General features: G+C 36.5%; 3 protein-coding genes across 10 annotated transcripts in view; 2 read left to right on the top strand and 1 right to left on the bottom strand.

Moving 5' to 3' along the window:
* The window catches only part of rps6ka3b (ribosomal protein S6 kinase, polypeptide 3b), a 43,870-nt gene extending 38,846 nt beyond the window's left edge, over positions 1-5,024 (top strand). For 4 of the 8 annotated variants that reach the window (XM_067378234.1, XM_067378233.1, XM_067378235.1 and 1 more), the window contains 5 exons: positions 157-318; positions 401-477; positions 550-667; positions 773-913; positions 3,691-5,022. In XM_067378234.1, coding sequence (XP_067234335.1) covers positions 157-318; positions 401-477; positions 550-667; positions 773-913; positions 3,691-3,813 — 621 coding nt within the window. In that variant the 3' untranslated portion in view covers positions 3,814-5,022. Of the gene's footprint in view, positions 1-156; positions 319-400; positions 478-549; positions 668-772; positions 914-3,690 lie in introns of all 8 variants that reach the window. The other 4 variants (XM_067378230.1, XM_067378229.1, XM_067378232.1 and 1 more) reach the window with 2 other exon arrangements.
* Positions 5,025-7,166: 2,142 nt separating this feature from the next.
* On the bottom strand, positions 7,167-11,930 carry si:dkey-226l10.6 (uncharacterized). The gene is made up of 2 exons (XM_067378194.1): positions 11,463-11,930; positions 7,167-9,100 (listed from the first exon to the last, which is right to left on the bottom strand). Exons 1-2 carry the CDS (start codon positions 11,751-11,753, stop codon positions 7,550-7,552), a joined length of 1,842 nt encoding a protein of 613 aa, XP_067234295.1. The 5' UTR covers positions 11,754-11,930; the 3' UTR covers positions 7,167-7,549.
* Positions 11,931-12,317: 387 nt separating this feature from the next.
* Positions 12,318-15,413, top strand: eif1axb (eukaryotic translation initiation factor 1A X-linked b). The gene is made up of 7 exons (XM_067377459.1): positions 12,318-12,483; positions 13,021-13,104; positions 13,201-13,304; positions 13,607-13,657; positions 14,007-14,088; positions 14,225-14,316; positions 14,446-15,413. Exons 1-7 carry the CDS (start codon positions 12,468-12,470, stop codon positions 14,449-14,451), a joined length of 435 nt encoding a protein of 144 aa, XP_067233560.1. The 5' UTR covers positions 12,318-12,467; the 3' UTR covers positions 14,452-15,413.
* Positions 15,414-26,826: the final 11,413 nt, after the last annotated feature.

Genomic DNA, 26,826 nt, shown 5'->3' with positions numbered 1-26,826 from the left:
ATAATAATAATTGCTGCTGTCAGGTTTTCCTTCTTTTTTTTGTCTTTAGCTAATCACATGCCTGTTAATTATACATTTAAAAAAAATGACGGGCTGTATGTGGTTTGTGAGCCACCTTTTGAGTTCATTGGTTCTAATTTAAAGCTTCCTAATCAGGTGGTTCACAGGGATCTAAAGCCCAGTAACATCCTTTATGTTGATGAATCTGGGAATCCCGAGTCCATCAGGATCTGTGACTTTGGCTTTGCCAAGCAGCTGAGAGCTGAAAATGGACTGCTGATGACACCATGTTACACTGCCAACTTTGTGGCCCCAGAGGTATGTGTTTCAGGTGGCACAATATTTTATAAAATAAAAAAAAGTCAGTTTCTTGATCAGAGAACATCACTTTGGTCCCCAGGTGCTGAAGAAACAGGGTTATGATGCTGCCTGTGATATCTGGAGTTTAGGTGTCCTTCTGTACACAATGTTAACTGGGTAAGTATATAAACTTAGCACTATAGTTTTCAAAATGTGTTTGTATTCAATTGACACCAAGCTTTTTCTCAGATTTACTCCATTTGCTAACGGCCCCGAGGACACGCCGGAGGAGATTCTGGCTCGAATCGGCAGTGGGAAGTTTTCTCTCACAGGCGGATACTGGAACTCAGTTTCACTCGAGGCAAAGGTACCCACCTGAGAAGAGCATCTGAATATACGCTTCAAAACATCTCATTAAATTATCACCAGACAAAAATTATCATTCAAAACACCTGTTCATTATTCTCTACAGGACTTGGTGTCTAAGATGTTACATGTAGACCCCCATCAGAGACTAACAGCTGCACAGGTGTTGAGACATCCCTGGATCATTCACAAAGACCAGCTCCCCAAATACCAGCTGAACAGACAGGACGCCCCCCATCTGGTTAAGGTTTGGTCTTGGTCCTGTCCTGTGCTTTAGAATAAGACCTAAATATTAGTGCTGTCAAAATGAACGCAATTAACGCAGCATCCGTTTTTTTTTTTTTTTCGTCATCCTTTCATTATATGATCACACTTTTCATGCAAATGCTTTTAAACCATTCAAGCATGACAAGTCACAAAAGAGAACGCGGTACTGTCTGGTACTGTCAGACACACACAACTTGCGCGCACAGAAAGCCTCTTCAGAGAGCGTGCTGGAGCGTGCTACCTGCTCAGATTTTCCTACCCCTCATTAAAACAGTAGGGAGCACAATTCGACAGCTAAATGCTACCTATCATATTGTGCTGTGGTTAATTTGGTTTGTGGCTTACGTCTATACCTACCCTTAAAACAATGCAAATATAGTGTTGGTAGCACAATCTGATAGGTAGCATTAAGCCCTGGGTATACTTTGTTTTGTTTTTTATACATACGCTAATGTACAATCACAGTATTGGAAAGTATTCTTAATTTGACTCATACGTGTACACGGGCGCAGTCTCTCGCCATGAGTTACAACCCATGTAAACATCTTTGTATTCTTTAATGCTAGAGTTGTACAAATGAGGGTACTTTTTAACCCGGAGGTCGGCAACCCGCGGCTCTAAGGCGCCCCCCTAGTGGCTCCCTGGAGCTTTTTCAAAAATGTATGAAAATGGAAAAAGATGGGGGGGGGGGGAATATTTCTATTTTTTTGTTTTCATATGGTTTCTGTAGGAGGACAAACATGACACAAACATTCTTAACATTTTCCAATGCTGTAAAAATGTGTGTAATAAATATTAAATTTAAACATTTCTGTCAACGAAGATTTGCATCATAGCATGCGACACGCGTTTCAGCGTGGCGCATATGCATCGACGTCACTTTCCGCCGAAAGCGCGCTCCCTCAGCTGGACTGAGTGGCAAAAGAACCTGCTTCATGACTGGATTTAATGGGGGAAACTGCGAAAATGCGAGTAAAACAAACTGAAGGTTGGACTCGAAAGTGTTTCTTACAAATTGTCAAATAAAACTAATCCATGGATATTGACATGTAGCCAGGAGTCGTGTTTCCTGACATTTATATGTGCCTGATTTGACGCCGGGGAAATACATAAAGCAAATCTGCCTGTGAATATTTTATATAACTACAATATAGGTAGGTTTAAATCCACGTAATCACTTCAATGTTATATATATCGTCATAGTGTACAGCCCTAAAACATATAGTTTTATAGTATAGTTTTTGTCAGTGTTTATTTTAAAAAAACACAATTATGCAGAATATAAGATGGAAAATATTTAATTGATGATTTGTCAACATAATATATAACAATACAATATATATGGAATGATTTTACCTCAAAATCCAACAATTTGACACAAAATGTCTCTGCCTGGAGTTCAGCTGTTTCTGTGAATTGCACCAATCCATTTGCTTCTTTTTTTCTGTAGCTTTCAGCAGTTTTTAAATATATACCTTGGGAATACCTCATTATGTATTTGTAGCCTACTTAGTCATTTTGATAGTAGGCTAATATAGCTAATATACAGCCTGTGTTGCCTTCATATAAGGCTTATATAAGGCTTTTAATTTTTTGCAGCTCCAGACAGATTTGTTTTTTGTTTTTTTTTGGTCCAATATGGCTCTTTAAACATTTTGGGTTGCCGGCCCCTGTTCTAACCTCTTTGCATAATCTCTCATCTATGTACAGTAGGCCTCCATCTTCGCTGTAGCTTGCATGAGTTCCAGTCTGTTCTGTTTATGCGGGGTTTTTTTGACTACCTTGATGACCCCAGGGCACGGTTGCCACCTTGTGGATAAAAAATTTTTTAAAAACTAATTACTGCAAAAACAATTACAAAAATCCAGCGGTGCACATACAGTACACGCATACTCTTCTGATGACGAAATTCGCAACACGCACACTGTACATTGACCCTCGCGTACGCTTAAAAAGTGAACAATACTTTTGGCTTTATTCTGCAGAACATTGGCCAAATTGAGTTCTCTTTTGTGCTTGAACAGACAAAAACACTCAGTTATTCCAAAATGCCTGTTTTGTTGAGTATCCTCATAAGCAGAGTCTTAAATTAGTTAAATAAAGTCTTAAATGAGAGTTGTAAAAAAATTGATCCGTGTCATGTGTGGCAGGTCTTAAAGTGACAGCAGCCTAATAAACCTGCTACAGTCTGCCATTAATGTTAATCAAAGAACAAAGGAAAAAGAAAATCTCTTTGCTCGTAATTGAATAACTTTCGTAGCTTTAATAAAAATTAATCTGCATTTTAATCTAAATTATGCAGTGAAGACTGTTTGGTGTTTTATAACTGGTTTGATTCAGGATAATTTCTTTAAAATATACTGTCTTTATGTTGTTTCTACATTAATATGGAGACTAAATGTGAAATCATTACAATATAAAAATACATGAAAAACTTATGTTAGGTGATTAATGTGTGATTTAATCAGTTGTTTTTAATTGATTGACAGCACTACTACTAAATATCTAAAAATGTTCCCATGAACATTTTACTATGTCCCCGAAATTCTTCACAAGGTTCCCAAGGTCATGGAAAATTTGTAAATATCAAGGATTTTTTTAATAAAATAAAAAATCAGCTGTAAAATATTGAATCAGCTAGAAATTCTGTTTATATGCTGTGCGTGTGTGTGTGTGCATGTATATATTTTCAACTCGACACCTTTTGACAGGACAGTTTAATTCAGCAAGTTTTGTGTGAAATCTTTTCTCCTGTAGGGGGCGATGGCTGCTACATACTCTGCCTTGAATAGGAACGTCCCTCCCGTGCTGGAGCCCGTGGGCTGTTCTATTCTTGCTCAGCGCAGAGGAGTGAAAAAACTGACCTCCACTGCTTTATGAGCAAATACCTTCCACCTCCAACCCTGTGACCTCTAGCTTGGTTTGAGCACAGCCTGAACTCGGCTTGCTTGCTGCCCAACTTGTGTCAAGGCCTTTAGAGCCAAGTGTAGATTCTGAGGACCCCTGGTGGACAATCAAAATCTTCCTTCATTGGTTATTTGGAGGGCCAATAAAAACAGTTCGCCCTGTACAATCATGCCTCTGCTTCCAAACGCAAACCGTTGAAGAATCTGTGGACAATTTCTGAGGAGCAAATTATGTATGAATATAAATATACTGTATCTCAGTCATTAAAAAAAAGCTAAGATGTTAATATATTCAGGGAGGATGGGGATTTTCAAGGATGACAACCAATTCCTGCACCAAACCGTGCACACAGTTGCGAAAAGCTCCAGTTGTATGGGGATGTCATATGTTCCTGTCAGGTCCAAACTGAATATTCAAATTGTATCCTGTTCTGCTCTACTATTTTACATCAGGAACGCCACATGGCATATTTAAGTCCCACCAAAGCATAATAGCTATGGTGTATCCCAGAAAACCTTGTTCTCCCTCATCTTTTAACAACAAACTAGGACAAAACCCTCTCAGCAGACCCATACAAGACTATAAGTCAAGTCTGAATGTTTGTATGACGGCTCCTGGTTTTAGCTTATCATTCTTTTTACAGAACAACAATGTGAATGAGGTCCAAAGCACAAAAATGCAGTGGAAGCCTACATGTAAATGGCACAGAATGTCAAATAGAGAACTCAGGTGAAACGCAATACATTATACAAAAAAAAAAATAAGCTGGAACGGAAATGTATACGGCTGTATCGCCTCACCTAAAACCTGCTGACCTGTGTATTTTGTTTGTATGTAGGGAAGTACAAAAATGCTATATGATATATGTAGTGACTTTTTTTTAAGTGACTACTTACAGCCTTGACATATTTTTATAAATGTGCATGGGCAAGATGCTATATTAGCTAGTAGCTCTGTGGAAGTAGTCATGTTTATGAGCATGACTGAGGATGTTTTTTTCCCCCCTTTATTTTTGTTAAACCAATTTTACTTCCTTCCAGGTTCTTCTGAGCAAGTTCTTCAATATGTTGTACATTTTCATTTCATCTCAGTTGTATTTTTCCTGTCTTCGACTTGGAAGAGTGCTGGAAATGTTGCTGTCCATATAAGCTGCTATCCTGTTCTTTCTTTTGTACATGTAGAAAATAAATTTTGCCATTTTTACAAAAAGACTTTAATATGACTGTGAATGTTTTTTGCACTGTTTCGGTTTCATAGAAACCACATTAAAGGGTTCGTCACAATACTTGCGAACGTGGGTGAGCCAAAGTGCAAGCAAAGAAAATGATTTTTGTCTTGTGCTGCATGTAAAACATTTAGATTTGGTGAACTCTGACTTTTAATTTTGCATAGCACATTTGAGGATCTGAATCACATATTGACCTTTTGATTCGATGCAAAGTTGCATGGCTGGCAGTGTTGCAGGAAACAGTATATTTTTATTTCTTATTTATAATTTAGAAAAAACTGTTTACTAATAATTTTGCAGGCTTAATTTGCAGTGTGACTAAAATAGTTAGCTAAATATATATATATATACAATACCTGACCTTATGGGTCAGTAAGATTTTTATGTTTTTGAAAAATGCTCATCAAGGCTGCATTTATTTGATCAAAAATAATTAAAACATTAATATTGTAAAATACTCTTACAATTCAAAGTAAAAAAGTACTCTTACAATTCAAAATAAAAAGTTTTTTATTTGGATATATTTTAAATTTAATTTATTCATGAGTTTACACGTACATGAAATCAAAATAAAGTAATTTGTATAGTAATTTATGCATATTTGACGTGCTGTCCGGGGGAGGGCTCCGAGCTCGGAATTTGGCCTGAACCCAGAGTACTCCCCCTCCTGAACTGAGATAGAAACCAGCCAAGAGTGAGGTGATGGGGTGATGATGGGATGCTGCGAAACTTGTCGAGGCATAGAGGTGAGAGACTGCTTTATGTACCGGCTTACTCTTGCACTGATTGGTTGACTACCTGAACGTGGGCCTCCAGAATTTTGTTAAAGGTGCCCTAGATTCAAAAATTGAATTTACCTCGGCATAGTTAAATAACAAGAGTTCAGTACATGGAAATGACATACAGTGAGTCTCAAACTCCATTGTTTCCTCCTTATATAAATCTCATTTGCTTAAAAGACCTCTGAAGAACAGGCGAATCTCAACATAACACTGACTGTTACGTAACAGTCGGGATCATTAATATGTACGCCCCCAATATTTGCATATGCCAGCCCATGTTCCCAACATTATGAACGTGATATTTGTAATTGTCTTTCTAAATGTTCCGTTAGCATGTTGCTAATGTACTGTTAAATGTGGTTAAAGTTACCATCGTTTCTTACTGTATTCACGGAGACAATAGCCGTCGCTATTTTCATTTTTAAACACTTGCAGTCTGTATAATTCATAAACACAACTTCATTCTTTATAAATCTCTCCAACAGTGTAGCATTAGCCATTAGCCACGCAGCATAGCCTCAAACTCATTCAGAATCAATGTAAACATCCAAATAAACACTTTACTTACGCGATTAGACATGCTGCATGACGAACACTTTGTAAAGATCCATTTTGAGGGTTATATTAGCTGTTTGAACTTGTTTTGTTGTTTAAGGCAAGCGTGAGCTCTTGGGGCGTGGAGCACCAGATTTAAAGGGCCACACACCCTGAATCAGCTCATTTCTAATGATGCCCCAAAATGTGAAAAAAATAATTTAAAAAAATCTATGGGGTATTTTGAGCTGAAACTTCACAGACATATTCAGGGGACACCTTAGACTTATATTACATCTTTTAAAAAAAAGTTCTAGGGCACCTTTAAATAAAATGGCAAATTTTCTGAATTTTTAATCCTTAAGGGAAATCCACTTTAATATGCTGATTTGGTCATCAAGAAACATTTCATATTGAATTATCAATGTTGAAAGTTTTGCAAATTAATATTTTTGTGGAAACCATGATTTTTTTTTTTCCAGAATTCTTTAATAAATTGTTTTGTTTTGTTTTTTAAAAGCAGCACTTATTTGAAATAGAAATCTTTTGTAACATTATAAATATATTTACTGTCACTTTTGATCAATTTTATGCATCCTTGCTGAAAAAAAAAATATCAATTTTGAACTAATTTCTAATTAAATTTTTAAAAATCTGACCAATGCATCTCTTCATATCAATTCCTTAAACAAAAGTTCTTTCAAAATTTGAACACAACAACCAGTCTTTAATAAAAATGCATTTTAATCATGATTTTAAGAAATGCTTACATCTTACAAAATGCATGTCTTTGTGAATATACGCATAAAATGTTTTTAGAATGGCTAAACATTATTACCAGTAACACAGAGACTTACTTAAATCTACATGATAAAATAATGTACAGTATGTGTGACAACAATATATATAATATATATATATTGTAACATCTGTAAGAAATCTGCCTACAATATGCAATATTTATTAGTTAACATTGTAACTAACATTTAAACATTTTAATTAGATTAGGCCTTTGGGTTTAATCATAATCCTGACTAATGAAAGAAAAAAAAAACTTTCGCCTCTAATGGTAAACTAAATGGTTTATACTAAATTTAACAAAATGTATTATACAGTACTGGTAAAACAGTATTATACAATACTAAAACCTGTTTAAACTGAGTTCTTATTGTGGGCCAGCACTGTCCTCGTTCTTCTCCTCATCTTTATGGTTATCTTGGGGAAGTTCCTTTTCCAGAACCACCTTTCCAGACTCCACATCCTCAACTGTTGATGGTTTATGGTTATCTTGAGGAGGTTCCTTTTCCAGAACCACTTTTCCAGACTCAGAATCCTCAAATGTTGGTGGTCCGTGGTTATCTTGAGGAAGTTCCTTTACCAGAACCATCTTTTCAGACTCCACATCTTCAACTGTTGGTGGTTCGTGGTTATCTTGGGGAAGTTCCTTTTCCAGAACCATCTTTTCAGACTCCACATCCTCAACTGTTGGTGGTTCAAGATTATCTTGAGGAGGTTCCTTTTCCAGAACTATCTTTCCAGACTCCACATCCTCAACTGTTGATGGTTCATGGTTATCTTGGGGAAGTTCCTTTTCCAGAACCATCTTTCCAGACTCCACATCCTCAACTGTTGATGGTTCATGGTTATCTTGGGGAAGTTCCTTTTCCAGATCCACCTTTCCAGACTCCACATCCTCCAATGTTGAAGGATCCATTGAACAGTCCATTGAACTCTCAGCAAGAACTTCCATCTCATCTTCGCTGAGCGGCTCCATCACAAGCTCAATTCCTTCTTCTGAATTGTTAATATCGATAGCGTTTGGTTGGTTCTCAACGGACTCCTCTGGCTTCTGCTCATGGGTGAGCATGTGTGCCATGTAGCCTCGCTGTGAGAGATAAATTTTGCAGATGTCACAGTAGAACGGGGTCATCACATTGTGTTTGTCCATGTGTTTGATGTAGCCATTGACTCTTAGAAAACCCTTGTCGCAGGTCTTACACAAGAGTTTTTCCCCAGTATGAGATGATTTGAGGTGCTGAATGAGGGAACCTCTGAACTGAAAGGTCTTTTCACAGATGGGGCAGATGCACGTAAGTTTGGACGAGTGATGCTTCATGTGAGCAACGAGAGCAACTTTGTAGCCAAAACGTCTGGGACATAAGTGGCAGGTGAACGGCATGGTCGACTCCGCATCTTCGTGAACTTTCTGGTGAGCTTTTAAGAAAGCTTGATGGGCAAAGCCTTTTCCACACTGTTGGCACACAAACCTCCTCTCAGGATCCTCCTTAGCATGTATGGCTCGATGCCGCAAAAGGAGACTCATTTCGTCGAACCTCTCCCCACAAGTTGAACACATATGAAACTTTTCTTTAACTTCAGATTTGTTTTTCTTTTTACCGTGATTAGCACGTTGATGCTTCATTAGGTTGCGTTTACTACGAAACCTCTGGCCACAAGTTAAACAGCTGGTATACTTTCTTTTGACATGATCTTTTTTATCCTCTAAAATTACGGTCGAAATACAGTCCTCTGTGACGGCCAGTTCGCTCTCCTCATATTTAACACACTCATCCAGTGAGGAATTCTGCTGTTGTCCAGATGTCATGTTGGAACTCAGCTCATATTCAAGAGGCTCCTCTTTGACGCACGCAAGTGAAATGGCCTCAGAAATTGTGATTTTGCATGTGTCATTTTCCACACTCTCATCTTCTGCTTCCTGTCAGATAAAACAGAATCCAGTACAGCATTAGAATAGAACTGTTTTATTTATACATAGAGAGAGAGAGAAGTTTAATTTAAAACATGGGCGTCTAATTATAAATAATTACATACTTTATATATTATATATATATATATAAACTAACACACACACACAGTGCTCAGCGTAAATTAGTACACCCCCTTTGAAAAGTAACATTTTAAACAATATCTCAATGAACACAAAAACAATTTCCAAAATGTTGACAAGACTAAGTTTAATGTAACATCTGTTTAACATATGACTTATATAACTTATAGAACAAAATGTTCAGTTTTACACAAATTAGGGTGATGCTTAAATGAATACACCCCATTGAAAGTCTCTGGAGCAAAGCTAAATCTTAGACTACAAATGTCTAATTTAAGAAGAATTCAACCACAGGTGAGTCTAATTATTCATTACACAGGTGTCCAGCAGACAGTTGACTATAAAAGAGTGTTAAAACCCCTTCCCATTTCATGCTGTCAGCAATGGCACCACATGGAAGAGAAAGAAAATAATTTCTTTACACCAGAAAGCTGAAGGCTACAAGAAGACCAGCAAAGCTTTACTTATCAGTCATAATACTGTAACAAAAGTGGTACAAAAAATTAAAAAAGATGGAAATGAAACCATCTCACAGAGACGTCCAGGTCGTCCACGGAAGTTAACACCTCGAAAAGAGCGTCTTCTGATGAGAAGGGTTGAAGAAAATCGGCATGCAAGTTCACTGCAGTTATCTAAAGAAGTAGAGAGCCAAACTGGGGTGACTACTTGTACATTGCAGAGGAATGGCATGCATGGCTGCCGTACATGAAAGAAGCCTCTCCTAAAGCACAGGCACAAAAAAAGCCCACCTAGAGTTTGCCAGGGCCCATGCTGACAAAGATGAAGACTACTGGGACTCTATACTCTGGGGTGATGAGACCAAGATCAATGTTTTTCGAACTGACAGCTTCAAAACAAAAGAAAAAGAAAAGAAAAATGCATGGTGCCTACAGTGAAACATGGTGGTGGCAGTGTCCTTATGTGGGGCTGCATGAGTGCTGCTGGTGTCGGGGAGCTGCATTTCATTGATGGCATCATGAATTCACAGATGTACTGCTCTATACTGAAAGAGAAGATGCTACCATCACTTCATCACCTTGGTCGTCACGCACTTTTCCAACATTACAATGACCCTAAACACACATCTAAGGCCACTGTTGGATTTCTGAAGAAGAACAGGGTGAAAGTGATTCAGTGGCTCCTGATCTGAACCCAATCGAACACCTATGGGGAATTCTGAAGAGACAAGTTGAGCATCACTCTCCATCCAGCATCCAGTCTCTAAATAAGGTCATTCTTGGAGAATGGAAAAAGATTGATGTTGCAACATGTCGCCAACTTGTTCATTCCATACATAGAAGACTTGGTGCTGTCATTAAAAATCATGGAGGCCATACATACTACTAGATGTAGTAGTTTTTATTGTGGGGTGTACTCATTTTTCATTCACCCTAATTTGAGTAAAACTGAAAGTTTTGTTCTCCAAGTTATATTATTAATCTTACTTTCATGTTATAAGTTAAACAGATGTTATATTAAACTTAGTCGTGTCAACACTTTGGAAATTGTTTTTGTGTTCATTGAGATATTGTTTAAAATGTTACTTTTCAAAGGGTGTGTACTCATTTACGCTGCACTGTATGTATATAAATGTGTGTGTGTGTGTGTGTGTATGTGTGTATATATATATATATATATGTGTGTGTGTGTGTATATATATGTATATATGTATATATATATATAATATATAATATATATATATATATATATATATATATATATATATATATATATATATATATATATATATATATATATATATATATATATATATATATATATATATATATATATATATATATATATATATATATATATATATGTATATATATGTATATATATATATATATATATATATATATATATATATATATATATATATATATATATATATATATATATATATATATATATATATATATATACACATATAGTTGGTTTTATATATAATTTTTCCTATATGTAATATAGCAAGTATATTAAATGTAATTACATAAACAAATTTTTTTTTGTATATAACAAGCAAAATGAAAACATATATACACATTTTAATATAAAATATGGATGCTAAATTATAATTATATATTACATCAAAAATAATTAAATGAAAAAGTACAATATACTGTATATTCTAATGTTTTCATTTTTCCTAAAATATACAATTTATATATAATATACAACCTGAATTTCCTATGAATTGAAAACTAATTGAAAAAATTAGTTATCTTACCCCTAACTCCTTTTCAGTCTCAGATGATCGATTAACAGTATATACTGTAGGAACAGCATCCACGCTTAGTATCAAGCATGTGGTGTAACCCAGATCCATTTTGAAGTAGTTCTCCTCGGAGAAATGATCCCCACACACCCGACATGAAGAGTTCGCGTTTTCTTCATCAGCTTTACTGTCTTCAATAAACTTTAACCAAAGACTGCGTCTTTTCGGATCCTCGGGTAACATGTAATGAATAATGTTGTCCGATCGGTTCGGACAACCACCAACCACACATTTATGTATCATAATGTTTACGGTCTAACTGGATTTGGGATTTAATATGGAATGATTAGACTATGAAAACAAGCCAATATATACATTCAGATTCCTTGCTATCTCTTGATCATAATAGATAATTCTACTTGAAGACGTTTTAAATGTAAAGTATAGGAAAAGACGTTCAAAACAAAGCCTCAATGTTGTTTCTTCAGATGTTACTGATGTTAATGATAGAATTGTCGCCCCCTACCGGATAGGAGGACGGAACTTCTCTCCCTCCCTCTTTTTTTATTTTCAAAAACATTCAGAAAACATTTAACATCAAACACAGTCTATGAGGAGGATACATAAAACAGATATTTTTAGCTTTACAGAAAATACTTATATATTTTCCCTTTTAGTTCTTCTGACCTACTCAAAAATTAAATAATTAGTTAAGTTAATCATTTTAATTATTTAAAATACATTACCATATGATATCATGTCAGATAATAATAAATTACGTTTATACATTCACTCCGTATAAAAAATTGATCCCTGATCGTAGTCGCGGTTGTGAATAAAGTTTTTCACTGTTGAATGAAGCAAGCAGTCTGCGCATGCGTCATTCTCAGCTCTTCTCGCTAGCGGCGTTGAACAGCTCACCACAGCACGTTTGAGAAGTAAAATATTTGACATATGGTTATAATTCCCTGACATTTCGAAACTTTATAGCAGAGTCGTCGACGTGATTTAAATAATATGCCGAAAAACAAAGGTAAGGTGGTTTCCTAAGACAAATGTGAGGGATGTTAGCCTTGAATGTAACTTAGCAAACAAGGTAACGTGAGCTGTTGCGCGAGATATTGAATGTAGCATCTTATTGTCAGTGTTTGATTTTCAGTTTTTTTAGATGAATGTTTTTAAATCAGTTTTTGGGCCTTTAAGTTCATAAAGCGAAATAAAATTTGCTGTCAGATAATGAAAGGGATGCCCTCGGCCGCTGTGTGTGTGTTACGCAGTTACAGATAGATGGTATAGTTACAGTTAAACGTACATTGATCTTTACCTACTTATAATATTGTTACATTTAATTATTAAACTAATGTTTCTAAGAGGGCTCCTACATGCTTAATTTGCCCAACAAATATACATGAAATTAACAATAGATCAAAATCATCCATGTCAGATAATCTGCTGGATATTTGTACTTTGCTCAGTGATTAGACAACATTTGTAGTGTAGTGTGTTAATGAGAAGACATTGCTCCAGGTATATGATGGCACCTGATCTCATTTTATATCTCTGTTTCCAGGTAAAGGAGGAAAAAATCGGCGGCGTGGTAAGAATGAGAATGAATCTGAGAAAAGGGAGCTGGTGTTTAAAGAGGATGGACAAGGTATGTTGTAATACTCTTCCATATAATAAACATTCTGCCTTTATTTGAACTGCTTTAAGTTTGTCATTTGTTGAAAAACCATCTTCTGTCTCCTAGAATATGCTCAGGTCATCAAGATGTTGGGAAATGGGAGATTGGAGGCCATGTGTTTTGATGGAGTCAAACGGCTTTGTCACATCCGAGGAAAGCTCCGGAAAAAGGTGCACTTTACAGTTTCAGGCTAAATGCGGATTCAGCGTTTTCATCACTTTGTGAATGAGCTTGACTGGGCTGATTATAAAAAGTGTCGGCCAATCAGTCTCTATTGTTTGATTAAACTAAATAATTGATGTAACTGATGTTGTGCATGGAATTTTTTTATACAGGATATATACTTGCACATAGGAAAAAAATAATGTCCATGTATCTGCTTAAAATGTTTATATTGTTCTTTAACAAGAAATCCAAAGATGCTTTTGTCTTGTAATTAATGCTCTTACGTTTTTTTCCTTCTTAAATTTAGGTGTGGATTAACACATCAGACATTATACTCATTGGATTAAGGGACTACCAGGTGTGTTTAAATGTTCTTTTTTTAATTTAATATAATTATACTGATATAATATAGCTATAAATATAATAAAAATATAATTATTTATAGTCATAGGATTAATGGGCTCTCATGTCTTAAGTTAACAATGATATATTAAAAGATAATAAATAATATAGATATATAATATAAAACAAATAAACATATTTTGTAGTTTAAATAATATATTTTTTGCTTGCCTGGAAAGAAATTAATTTCCAATGTCACTTAAAAGCTTTACTCTTGTTGTTTAAAAATAAGACTCAGTTCTTTAATGCGAGAGCTTTTTATGGAGTGAATATCTCACACTTTAAATTCTGAAATCTCTTATCAGGATAACAAAGCAGATGTCATTTTGAAGTATAATGCTGATGAAGCTCGGAGTCTGAAAGCCTACGGAGAGCTTCCAGAACACGGTGAGTACATTCTGGGAAATATAACCTACTAGACAGTTCTTGATGAAAGGCGGTTCTTGGCTTGCAATATGCTGATCTTTTTGCTGCGCTGTATTAAATGTCATGTCATTAAATTCTTTCTTTTGGTGCCTTGCAGCCAAAATCAACGAGACTGATACCTTCGGGCCTGGTGATGACGAAGATATTCAGTTTGATGATATTGGTGATGATGATGAGGACATTGATGATGTAAGTACTGATGCAGTCTTATATTCATCAGAAGTTTGTTAAATTAAAAACGGAATGTTTTGAGTGATTCGTTTAAATGAAGACGTGATGCAAGTTGTTTGTCCTGACAATACTTTATCTATTCCACAGATCTAAGAGCAAGAAGCTGGGAAGTGAATGTTTCTCAGCCTTAAGCAACAATATCCTCACCCCCCTCCCTGAAGTCGCCCCTCCATCATTATGTACACGGAGGCTCAATTTTTGGGTTTCTCTTACCAAACACATGACTGCATTTTCACATTCAATCCATTTTGTTATCTTCTAATGTATTTATATTGATTTCACATCAAGTGGAATTTAGTTACAAGTACAGAATCTATGGATTCGCAATAAAAAGATAACCAATTTTATGTTTGGTCTTGCAGTCTGTATCCTAATAGACATGTTCAAACATTCTGTAAAGGTGAGTGAAACTCTTATGGGAAAAGCTGATACCTCCAGAATGCCTCTTGTCTTTTTGAATGTTTTTGAAGTCTCTTAAGATTTACTGGTCACAAAATTGATGCATTGGACAATGCATTTATTCAAAAAGCCTGTCTTTGATTAGCTCTTTGTTTTAATCCATCCTAATTTTCTTTTGTATTTTTGTCTACTTCAATTGATGATGATAATACTAATTTTACAGGGCTGCTCAATTTATGAAAGTATTAAATCTTGATGCTTTCTGTATTACTTCGCAGTTGTTGCTTAGAGTGACAACTTTATAGCTTAATACTAAACTACAGTAAACATCAGCAACTGAAATATTTGTAAGTTGAAAATGGAAACTTTTTTTTTTTTTTACTTTCTAAAATGATAGCTCACAAAGCAAATATCCAGAATGAGCAAGTATTTTTGTATGCAAATAGGCTAATTAATACAAGAATAATGAGTTTATTGATTGTATTCTTGCAGAACTGGCCCTTTTGAAAAAGCATGTTGGTTATAATTTGTTATTTTATGTGTATTGTTTTGATGAGCTTACAGTGGTTGCTTTTTGTCCTCTGCTGCTTTTGATCAGAAAACCTGTGATTTTGAAATAAAATTCAACAACATTCAAAATCTTAGAAATGTGTATTTTAAGCCTTTGAAATATCAGTCAATAACGGGGTTCCTCAATCTTGGGTAAAATATTCACTTTTTACCACCAGTATTTATAAAATGTACAAAATTACCTTTATAAAATATTGTCTTTATTGTTGCAGATACAGTGGGTACGGAAAGTATTCAGACCCCCTTAAATTTTTCACTCTTTGTTATATTGCAGCTATTTGCTAAAATCATTTTTTTCCTCATTAATGTACACACAGCACCCCATATTGACAGAAAAACACAGAATTGTTGACATTTTTTCAGATTTATTAAAAAAAAAAAAAACTGAAATATCACATGGTCCTAAGTATTCAGACCCTTTGCTCAGTATTTAGTAGAAGCACCCTTTTGATCTAATACAGCCGTGAGTCTTTTTGGGAAAGATGCAACAAGTTTTTCACACCTGGATTTGGGGATCCTCTGCCATTCCTCCTTGCAGATCCTCTCCAGTTCTGTCAGGTTGGATGCTAAACGTTGGTGGACAGCCATTTTTAGGTCTCTCCAGAGATGCTCAATTGTGTTTAAGTCAGGGCTCTGGCTGGGCCATTCAAGAACAGTCACAGAGGTGTTGTGAAGCCACTCCTTCATTATTTTAGCTGTGTGCTTAGGGTCATTGTCTTGTTGGAAGGTAAACCTTCGGCCCAGTCTGAGGTCCTGAGCACTTTGGAGAACGTTTTCATCCAGGATATCCCTGTACTTGGCCGCATTCATCTTTCCCTCGATTGCAACCAGTCGTCCTGTCCCTGCAGCTGAAAAACACCCCACAGCATGATGCTGCCACCACCATGCTTCACTGTTGAGACTGTATTGGACAGGTGATGGTTTTCTCCACACATACCGCTTAGAATTAAGGCCAAAAAGTTCTATCTTGGTCTCATCAAAACAGAGAATGTTATTTCTCACCATCTTGGAGTCCTTCAGGTGTTTTTTAGCAAACTCCATGCAGGCTTTCATGTGTCTTGCACTGAGGAGACGCTTCCGTCGGGCCACTCTGCCATAAAGCCCAGACTGGCGAAGGGCTGCAGTGATGGTTGACTTTCTACAACTTTCTCCCATCTCCCGACTGCATCTCTGGAGCTCAGCCACAGGGATCTTTAAGTTCTTATTTACCTCTCTCACCAAGGCTCTTCTCCCCCGATATCTGAGTTTGGCCGGACGGCCAGCTCTAGGAAGGGTTCTGGTCATCCCAAACGTCTTCCATTTAAGGATTATGGAAGCCACTGTGCTCTTAGGAACCTTAAGTGCAGCAGAAATTTTTTTGTGTAACCTTGGCCAGATCTGCGCATTGCCACAATTCTGTCTCTGAGCTCTTCGTGCAGTTCCTTTGACCTCATGATTCTCATTTGCTCTGACATGCACTGTGAGCTGCAAGGTCTTGTATAGACAGGTGTGTGGCTTTCCTAATCAAGTCCAATCAGTATAATCAAACACAGCTGGACTCAAATGAAGGTGTAGAACCATCTCAAGGATGATCAGAAGAAATGAACAGCACCTGAGTTAAATATATGAGTGTCACAGCAAAGGGTCTGAATACTTAGGACCATGTGATATTTCAGTTTTTCTTTAATAAGTCTGCAAAAATGTTAACAATTCTGTGTTTTTCTGTCAATATGGGGTGCTGTGTGTACATTAATGAGGAACAAAAATGAACATTAAATTAATGAACTTAAATGATTTTAGCAAATGGCTGCAATATAACAAACAGTAAAAAATTTAAGGGGGTCTGAATACTTTCCATACCCACTGTATTTTTTGTTAGATGTGGCTATAAAATAGGCAGTATAATTATAGTAAGTGTGTGTCTAGCCATAGGCTTGAGTGATATTAGTCACTGTGTTTTGCTCCGTCACGTGTGCTGCTGTGTGAAAAACAAAGGTAGCCCTAATGCACGTGCGTCTGCATGCAGAATTAGTCCATATATTCTTTATAATGCCATGTTAGGCTTGTGTTTAAAATTGTCCATTGCTAAAATTCTACAAACCAGCCACACTTAAATTCACACACTTCAGTAGCTGGATGTCTATTCTAGAAACAAGCATGCATATATGTAATCCAGGCAGATATTTGCATATTTTGAGCACTCATTACAATGTAACTGATCAATTATAAGACAATGTCCATATTGCTTGTTAGATAAATGGCATACTGTATTCGCCTTTGTGGTCAGTGAAGTAGGCAATGGCTATACATTTCTAGGCAAGTTAAATTAAACGTCTCCAGGGGAAATAAATGGGAAATTTCTGCCCTGTGCGCAGCTGCCGAGCTTTCCATATATAGCGCAATGTAAACTATGACGTAATGCAATGCTCCTGGGTGCATTGCTTACGCGCGCGTGCGCTCCGCACGCGGCGATTGGTCGAGCGTGTTATAATTTTTTGGAACCTCGCGCTCTTGTGGCTTCAGCCTTCACTAGTGATATCTGTTCGAAGACCGTGATGAGGTTCGGATGAATCAAACCTGAGGTGAACTGTGTTTTTCGTCGTGTTTTGATTTTTCAACTAAATAGTGATAGTTAATTGTGTTGGGTCGGAATGTCATCTGGATATTAGTCGTTGGAGTACACCCTGAGATAACCTGGACATGGCCACGACTGTGGAAAACCTGACAGGTACGTTATGTTATATTTTGATGCTTTAAAATTTTAGCCTCACCCAGGATAACTGGGATAATAAGAACGGATAACTGGGAAAGCGAGCATCTTGAGACGTTGTCATGGAAACAGGCGGCTGAGGCGAGAGCAGAATGGGCAACCTAAGACTGACCTGTCCAGGTGAAGAGTGAGTTATCCTTATGAAAGGGAAACAGACGTTTTTGCAAACCTTATATAAAGAGAGAGAGAGTATTCCTTTTATTTTGCATGTATATATATATATATATATATATATATATATATATATATATATATATATATATAAAAATATGAAAGACCAAGTCACTGTTTATGCCAGTAAATACTTCTCTGCATTGGTTAGATTTATGCTTCTACCAATAACTAAAGTCTTGACTACAAAAAAGCTATTAAAGATTACCTCTGTTATTACCCAGGAAGGAAGGATGCAGTTCATTAAAAACACATTGATCTTTTGTGACAACATGCCCCAATGGGAGGACATGCTGTCACATTACATGGGGTAAATTGGTACCTGCCCTTATTCTGCTTAATATAGGCTTTACAGCTAAATTTAAACAGTAAAACAATCATGAAACTGCAAAAATGTCAAACCATTGTTTTAGCCGACAAATATTTTAATTATTAGATTGCATAAATGTATTTAAAACAGCCCAGAAGCTTTACTTTAAGACAATTAAGGGGAAAACATTTTTGAAACCAACATACAAAATCACTGCAGTAGAAAACACATTTGCGTAATTGCACTACAGCCCTTGTGACAACCAGCTATTTATATCTGTTTCTAACAGACACGTCAGAATAAATGTGTTTGATATTGAGTTTATTGATTTTCAGGCATGCTTTGCACTTCCTACATTTAAATTGATTATGATAATGATTTTATAATACATATTGTCCAATATGAATGTCTTTTCCTTTAAAAGCAAAGAATTTCTCCTCAGATGTGTGAAACGTGCTTTATATTTGAAGCTAACGGGGACCTGACAGTGTGTGCCACAGACTCTGCTGTGAATCGTGGAAAATCACTTTACAAAAAATCGCGTTTGTGTTCCCCTTGAGCATTTTGACTTTGCATATATTTGCATACCATTACACAATTAAAGCCACCCCTCTGTTTTAGTGCTTGTAACTGGGCCATAACTACCATTGAGGGGGGCTTGAATATGTGATTACATCCTTGGCTTGGGTCATGATTCCATAGACTCTGTAGTCAAGGTATGTTCACTCACTGTTTATGTGCATTTTTAACATTTGATTTCTTTTCGCACTCAAAGATGGAGGCTCGAAAAAGGACAGAATTCGACTGGCCAAAGAAAGAAGAGAGGAGAAAGATAGAAGCCAAGGTGAGCTGCAAGTTTTTTAATAAACAGTCCATCCTACTAAGATTCAGATATTACTGTGCCAACAAAGAAACATAAAATGATACGTTACTTTCGGAACTGTCTATAACATTATGCCTGCTTTAGACTCACTTTAAATTCCTAAATGGATTTCATGACAATCTGGTGGATAAATTAAAGGAGAGGGTAATTTCAGGGCAATAGACTACTGCTTCATTCATCACTGAATCTGATGGATCTTGAGTAGCGGAAGACTTCTCTAATGCCACTAAGTGCTTAGCACAAATGAATCAGTATTGTCAGCAGGTAGGGAGAGGCTTGGCCTTTCCCGTATCAGGGCAATCTATAGACTTATCCGTGTACACCCCCACCGTTTCCCTAGCTGTGCGGGAGCGAGCTCTCTGGGAGAAGGAACAGCGTGCACTGCAGCAGTATGAACGCTCGGTGGTGGAGCGAGGGAGGCGTCTGGAGGAGCAGCGGCAAAAGGAGATGCTCCGGCGTTCGGCCGTAGAGGAGAAAAGGAGGCAGCGCATAGAGGAGGAAAAGGTCAGGGGTTACAATTGAACTTTATTCTCTTTGGGGTATATCTGCTCAGAGAACAGGTGTGAAGTTTTCTTTTTTTATTTTTAGCTTATAAATTAATTAATATTATGATAAAATTATTATTTTTATTATGCATTCAGTATGCTTGGTATTTATTTTTTCTGTTCATTGTGTTTAATCTTAAAGGTGGTGTGTGTAATTTTGTAGCTATTAAAACATAATATTTAACAGTTTGTGGGGTCAAATGCGGCAGAAAGGGAATAATTTAAGTAATATATTCACTACTGTTCAAACTGTTTTTTTTAAAGAAATAAATACATTTATTCAGTAAAGATGCATTAAATTGATAAGTGACAGTAATTCAATTTTGAACTTTCTATTCATCAAAGAATTCTGAATATCAGTTTTTACAAATATATTCAGAAGCACAACTGTTTTCAAAATTGATAATAATAGGAAATGAAATCATATTAGAAATCATGTTAGAATGATTTGTGAAGGATCATGTGACACTGAAGTCTTGAGTAATGATGTTGAAAATTCAGCTTTGCCATCACAGGAATAAATCGCATTTTAAAATGTATTAAAATAGAAAACAATATTCATAATATTACTGATTTTACTGTCTTTGTAAGGATAAGTAACTTCATTCAAAAACATTTAAAAATATATTTTTTAAAGCTTTTGAACAGTAGTGTATATACATCATATCTACCAGCAGGGGCTAACTGCACCGTGCTAACATGCTAAATATCATTTATAGCATGTTAGCATGGTACAGTTAGCCCCTGCTGGTAAATGTGAGACAACAACACCTTGATCATGAGACAACAACACATACTCAACCAATGGTGTAATTTTGGGGTGGGACTATCATTTTGTCTAATGGAAGATCCAGGCATTTGGGAAATCTGTTGGGAAACAATTGTTATCTTTGCAAATCTGTTGATGCCGCAAAAATGACACACATCATCTTTTAACCTGAGCCAAATTGTAACTATTTTTCATATGGTAATATGAAAGCCGAACCGTTGTAGTCAAAGAACTGGCATTTATATTAAAGGTGCAGTAGGTGATCTGGGAAATGCTAACATTAGCCTGCTAGCATTGAAAACATATGATCCCACCCTCCCTGCAAATTGTTATCCAAACGCATTTTGGAAATGCATAATTCTGAGTCTGACTGAACAGCTCCGGGTAGAACGTCACAGGTTGACATTTCTTAAAGGGATAGTTCACCCAAAAATGAAAATTTGATGTTTATTTGCTTACCCCCAGAGCATCCAAGATGTAGGTGACTTTATTTCTTCAGTTGAACACAAATGCTGATTTTTAACTCCAACCGCTGCCGTCTGTCAGTCTTATAATAAGAGTGGACGGGAACTCGAACGATAAGAGTCTAAAACACTTCCATAGACAAGTCCAAATTAAACCCTGCGGCTCGTGATGAAACATTGATGTCCTAAGACACGAAACGATCGGTTTGTGCGAGAAACCGAACAGTATTTATATCATTTTTTACCTCTAAAACACCACTATGTCCAACTCCGTTCATCACTCGCTTAGTGAGGCCTAATCGCACTCTGACAACAGCAGTGATGTCTCGTGCATATACTTCAATGAGTGCTAGACATCACTGCCATTGTCAGAGCGCGATCAGACCTTAAGAATCGAGTGCTGAATATAGTTGGACATAGTGGTGTATTAGAGGTAAAAAATTATATAAATACTGTTCGGTTTCTCACACAAACCGATCGTTTCGTGTCTTAAGACATCAATGTGTCGTCATGAGCCGCAGGGTTTAATTTGGACTTGTCTATGGAAGTGTTTTAGACTCTTATCGTTCGTGTTCCCGTCCACTCTTATTATAAGACTGACAGACGGCAACGGTTGGAGTTAAAAATCAGCATTTGTGTTCAACTGAAGAAACAAAGTCACCTACATCTTGGATGCCCTGGGGGTAAACAGATAAACATCAAATTTTCATTTTTGGGTGAACTATCCCTTTAATTACGGTAGTTATGGTGTGAACGCAGCATAAACTCATTGTTTTGATTTGGTAGGAACTGTAAAAGGTGGCTGCTGTTTGTTTGCGGTGCTCCACCATGACTGACGTCTGTCTGTTTATACTCTGCATAGCATGAAACGCACGGATGACGTATGATGTCTGCGCAAACAAGGTGTGCGATGGTAAAAACATATGTTGACAGGCAGGTAGGACATCAAATTATTTCAATCGGACTGAATATAATAATTGACCTTTCGCCAGGAGTTTGATTGACAAGCAATCTAACCAATCATAGCGAAACCAATCATTGCCGAATCCGCCATTTTGTCCGACAAAGCAGTCAGGAGTTAGAAGATTAAAGGATTAGTTCACCCAAAAATGAAAATGATGCCATTAATGACTCACCCTCATGTCGTTCCACACCCCTAAGACCTCCGTTCATCTTCGTAACACAGTTTAAGATATTTTAGATTTAGTCCGAGAGCTTTCTGTCCCTCCATTGAAAATGTATGTACGGTATACTGTCCATGTCCAGAAAGGTAATAAAAACATCATCAAAGTAGTCCATGTGACATCAGATGGTTAGTTAGAATTTTTTGAAGCATCGAAAATACATTTTGGTCCAAAAATAACAAAAACTACGACTTTATTCAGCATTGTCTTCTCTTACAGAATCCTTTCCATTGAATTGATTCCATTGAATTGATTCCATTGAATCCTTTCATCTGTCAGTGTTGGTAATGCACTTTTACGTCGCCGTGGTTGTTTTTGGCGATTAGGACATCCGCGACATGCACACTTACGCACCATTTTAAAAATATAGCAATACCAAAATACAAACAATGTAGAATAGCTTGAATACAGCGTGCGTCTCCCTCAGACTGTAAACGAAGCTCGGGCGCACCGGATAACACGTCAGCAGCGTCTTACATCAGCAGCGTCACTGCGGAGTCGTGAACCACACTCCGGAGCAGAAGGGGGCGGTAATTCACCAATAAGCTGGATGCCAACCGCTGTAAAACAGGAAAGAAGAAGAAGCGGAGTCGTGAACGCGGATTGACAACAAACCCGGAAGAGAATACAATGCTGAATAAAGTCATAGTTTTTGTTATGTTTGGACCAAAATGTATTTTCGATGCTTCAAAATGTCACGGAACTTGAAAAATGGTGTGTAATGACTTCTTTCTGCGTTTGAAACAACTTTCCTTTTCATGTTCATTCATGTTTATTTGATGCTATAAATTAACTAGTTAGAAGAGATGATTGGTTCACGAGCTCTTGAGCTGGGACTATATCATAAGTAACCTGCTCTGTCATGTCTGTCGATGTGTTGTCAGTGTCCTCTTTGCTCCGCAATTTTTTTTTCATTGTGTGTGGCGTGACAGCACCACGGCTTGTCGGACAAAGCAACAGTAACTAAGGGGGGCAAGTCTTTGCGAAGGGTCACTTGGATTTACATTTTATGGTTTTACGCCTTCCACATTTGAGATATATTTATAAAATTGTATTCAGACCATTTAACATAGTGATTGCTATCAGGATATGAGGAAACTTTCAAGCAGTATAACAAAAAATGTTTCTGTACAGAATCACCTATTGCACCTTTAATTCAAGATGCCGTATTTGTGATGGTGACTGACATCATAAATGTTGACATTTTTACTGGGCTCTGGTTATATTTTATAAAAGGAATAGTTTTTGTTATCTGTGTATAATTGTGTCTTTATTCATGTCGAATTTAACCTCCTAGAGTTCCCACCTTTTGTGACATTGAGCTTTGTCTGAGCAGGAAAGCGAAGTCTTTGTTTATATTGATTGAAAACTAGCCACCCCCAGTCAGATGCTGCAATGATTAGTGACTCTCACTGGAGTGGTCAAATGACCTCACGTTTCCCGATATCCATCCTTAACTGATGTGTACAAATCAAATTACCCTAGAAAAACATAGTGTGACATAGTAAGGGCGTGTTTAAAAAAGCTAAAAGGAAACTCAGATGCATAAAACTGTATGGTGTCATTATGATGCCTACTAACAGAGACTGCAGTTAGGCTGTGGATCATTGTATGCAGGGTGTGGTGCTGTTTCTGTGTTCTGGCATGGTATAGCGTTGCCACTATAACGTCGAGTTTTACCTCAGATGACTCTGATCTTGGCCAGTGTTTGAATTTAAATTAATTCTGGCTCCTCTGTATCTGCAGTGGTATCAAATCTGTAGCAGTAGCCTGGCCTATTTACATTCAGACAATATGCAGCATGAGCCACCTAGTTTTGTGTACACTCAAAGTCATTTATCATCTTTTTTGCTGTCTTCTTCACTTTTTTACTTCCACAGAAGAAATAACATCATGGGGTTTGGGTTGACATAAGTATGAATAAATGATGACAGAATTTTCATTTTGAGTATTTTTTACTATTTGTGAAAAATTAGTATACTTTAGCAAACTTTTAAAAAGAGTACTTATTACAAAAATAATATACTTTAAAAGAATATACTTAAGTGCAAACTAATTGTAATGTTTTCGGGCACTTATCTGCTTGTTAATTGTTAATTGAAATAAAATGAAAATGTATGGTGGTTTAATATTATATTAAATGCAATTGGCTTCATTTTTTAGTGCTTTTTTTTTTACTTACGTACAACATTATATGTTATTTAATCATTACTTCTAATTTTTTAGAACATGGTTAAAGTGTACTGACGAATGTACTGACAAGCCTTTATGGTAAACTAAAATATACTACTTTAATGTAATTTCTATTGAAATCTGTAGCCTAGGCTTAACATTAACAGCCGCCAATCCGCCAAAGGTGGGTGGATTTCAGCAGTGGCGTGTAAAAGCAGTCACTTCTTCTAGCCACTTAGGCGAGCTGAATTTTATACATAATATATACATTTTTCAATTGTAGTCTTTTAAAAAGGCATCTGAAATAATAAACTAAGTGCAATGTAGTGTTGTCAAAAACATAGATTTTTTGATACATATCGATACCTATCTGAAATGCTTCCAATACTCATTTTCCACAGAATAGATACGATACTAGTGGCGCTTTCTTGCTCTCTCATCTCTCAGACAGCAAGCTGACACACAAACCCACCTCCCCTCACTCACTCGTTTCATTAGCTCCGGATGAATATTGTTGGTGTTACAGGGCTTAAATTTCGGCGTGGGGTTGCACATAATTTCATTCATTCCCACAGATTTTGTGCTCACAACTAAAGTGCACACACATAAAGCCAGCTCTCAGTACTAAATTGAGTTCTTTTCGCTGCGTATTGCCCTTAAACAGTCAAATACACACAAAATAATGTCAAAATGCCAGTCTTGGTGAGTATTCACATAATAACAGTCAGTATTGTTTTAAGTGAACGTAAACAGTTGGGAAAGAAAACGCATGTGTAACAAAATAATGGATCCGTGCATCAGGTCTTAAAGTGACAGCAGCCTAATACACTTGCGCCAAAATTATGTGACAATATTAAAAATATCTATATGGCAGTTTTTCATGGTATCAGTGTCAAAATTGTGGCCAGTGAAAATGCTGAGTTGCTAGTAACTTTAGAAAACCACTAGCCACAGTGGCTGGTGAGCAAAAAAGTTAATATCAAGCCTTGGAGATTACACAGTTGTAATGATGACGTTCAAGTTTAGTACATTTAAAATATATTAACTTTAAACGTAATATTGAATAATGTACTACATTTTAAAGGTGCCATCGAACGTTTTTTTACAAGATGTAATATAAGTCTAAGGTATACCCTGAATGTGTCTGTGAAGTTTTAGCTCAAAATACCCCATAGATTTTTTTTAATTAATTTTTTGAACTGCCTATTTTGGGGCATCATTAAAAATGAGCCGATTTATGCTGTGCGGCTCCTTTAAATCTCGTGCTCTCTGCCCACAGAGCTCGCGATTGCCTTAAACAGTGCCTAAAATAAGTTTACACAGCTAATATAACCCTCAAATGGATTTTTACAAAGCGTTCGTCATGCATGCGGCATGCATGCGTCGGATTATGTGAGTATTGTATATTGTTATATTGTTTACATTTGATTCTGAATGAATTTGAGGCTGTGCTCTGTGGCTAACGGCTAATGCTACACTGTTGGAGAGATTTATAAAGAATGAAGTTGCTTATGAATTATACAGACTGCAAGTGTTTAAAAATGAAAATAGCGACGGCTCTTGTCTCCGTAAATACAGTAAGAAACGATGGTAACTTTAACCACATTTAACAGTACATTAGCAACATGCTAACGAAACATTTAGAAAGACAGTTTACAAATATCACTAAAAATATCATGATATCATGGATCATGCCAGTTATTATTGCTCCATCTGCCATTTTTCGCTGTTGTTCTTGCTTGCTTACCTAGTCTGATGATTCAGCTGTGCACAGATCCAGACGTTAATACTGGCTGCCCTTGTCTAAGCTACCTTTAATGTTGGTAACATGGGCTGGCATATGCAAATATTGGGGGCGTACTCCCCGACTGTTACGTAACAGTCGGTGTTATGTTGAGATTCGCCTTTTCTTCTGAGGTCTTTTAAACAAATGAGATTTATATAAGAAGGAGGAAACAATGGAGTTTGAGACTCACTGTATGTCATTTCCATGTACTGAACTCTTGTTATTTAACTATGCCAAGATAAATTCAATTTTTCATTCAAGGACACCTTTAAAATTATACTCAAGTACTTTACATGTGCTTTAGTATGTAAGTCAACAAATCAAAATAAGTGTACATCTTTAAAGCACAACATAAGTTTATTAAAACATAATGATTTAGATGGTACTTTAAAATCAAACTTTTTGACATTATTACATAGGCCACTTTTTAAAAGATATTAAAATAATATTTTCAAGTACAGTCCAA

This window comes from Chanodichthys erythropterus, chromosome 23 (assembly GCF_024489055.1).
Source record: "Chanodichthys erythropterus isolate Z2021 chromosome 23, ASM2448905v1, whole genome shotgun sequence".
In the NCBI taxonomy this organism is placed as follows: Eukaryota; Metazoa; Chordata; class Actinopteri; order Cypriniformes; family Xenocyprididae; genus Chanodichthys; species Chanodichthys erythropterus.
This window is presented reverse-complemented; position numbering and strand designations above follow the sequence as displayed.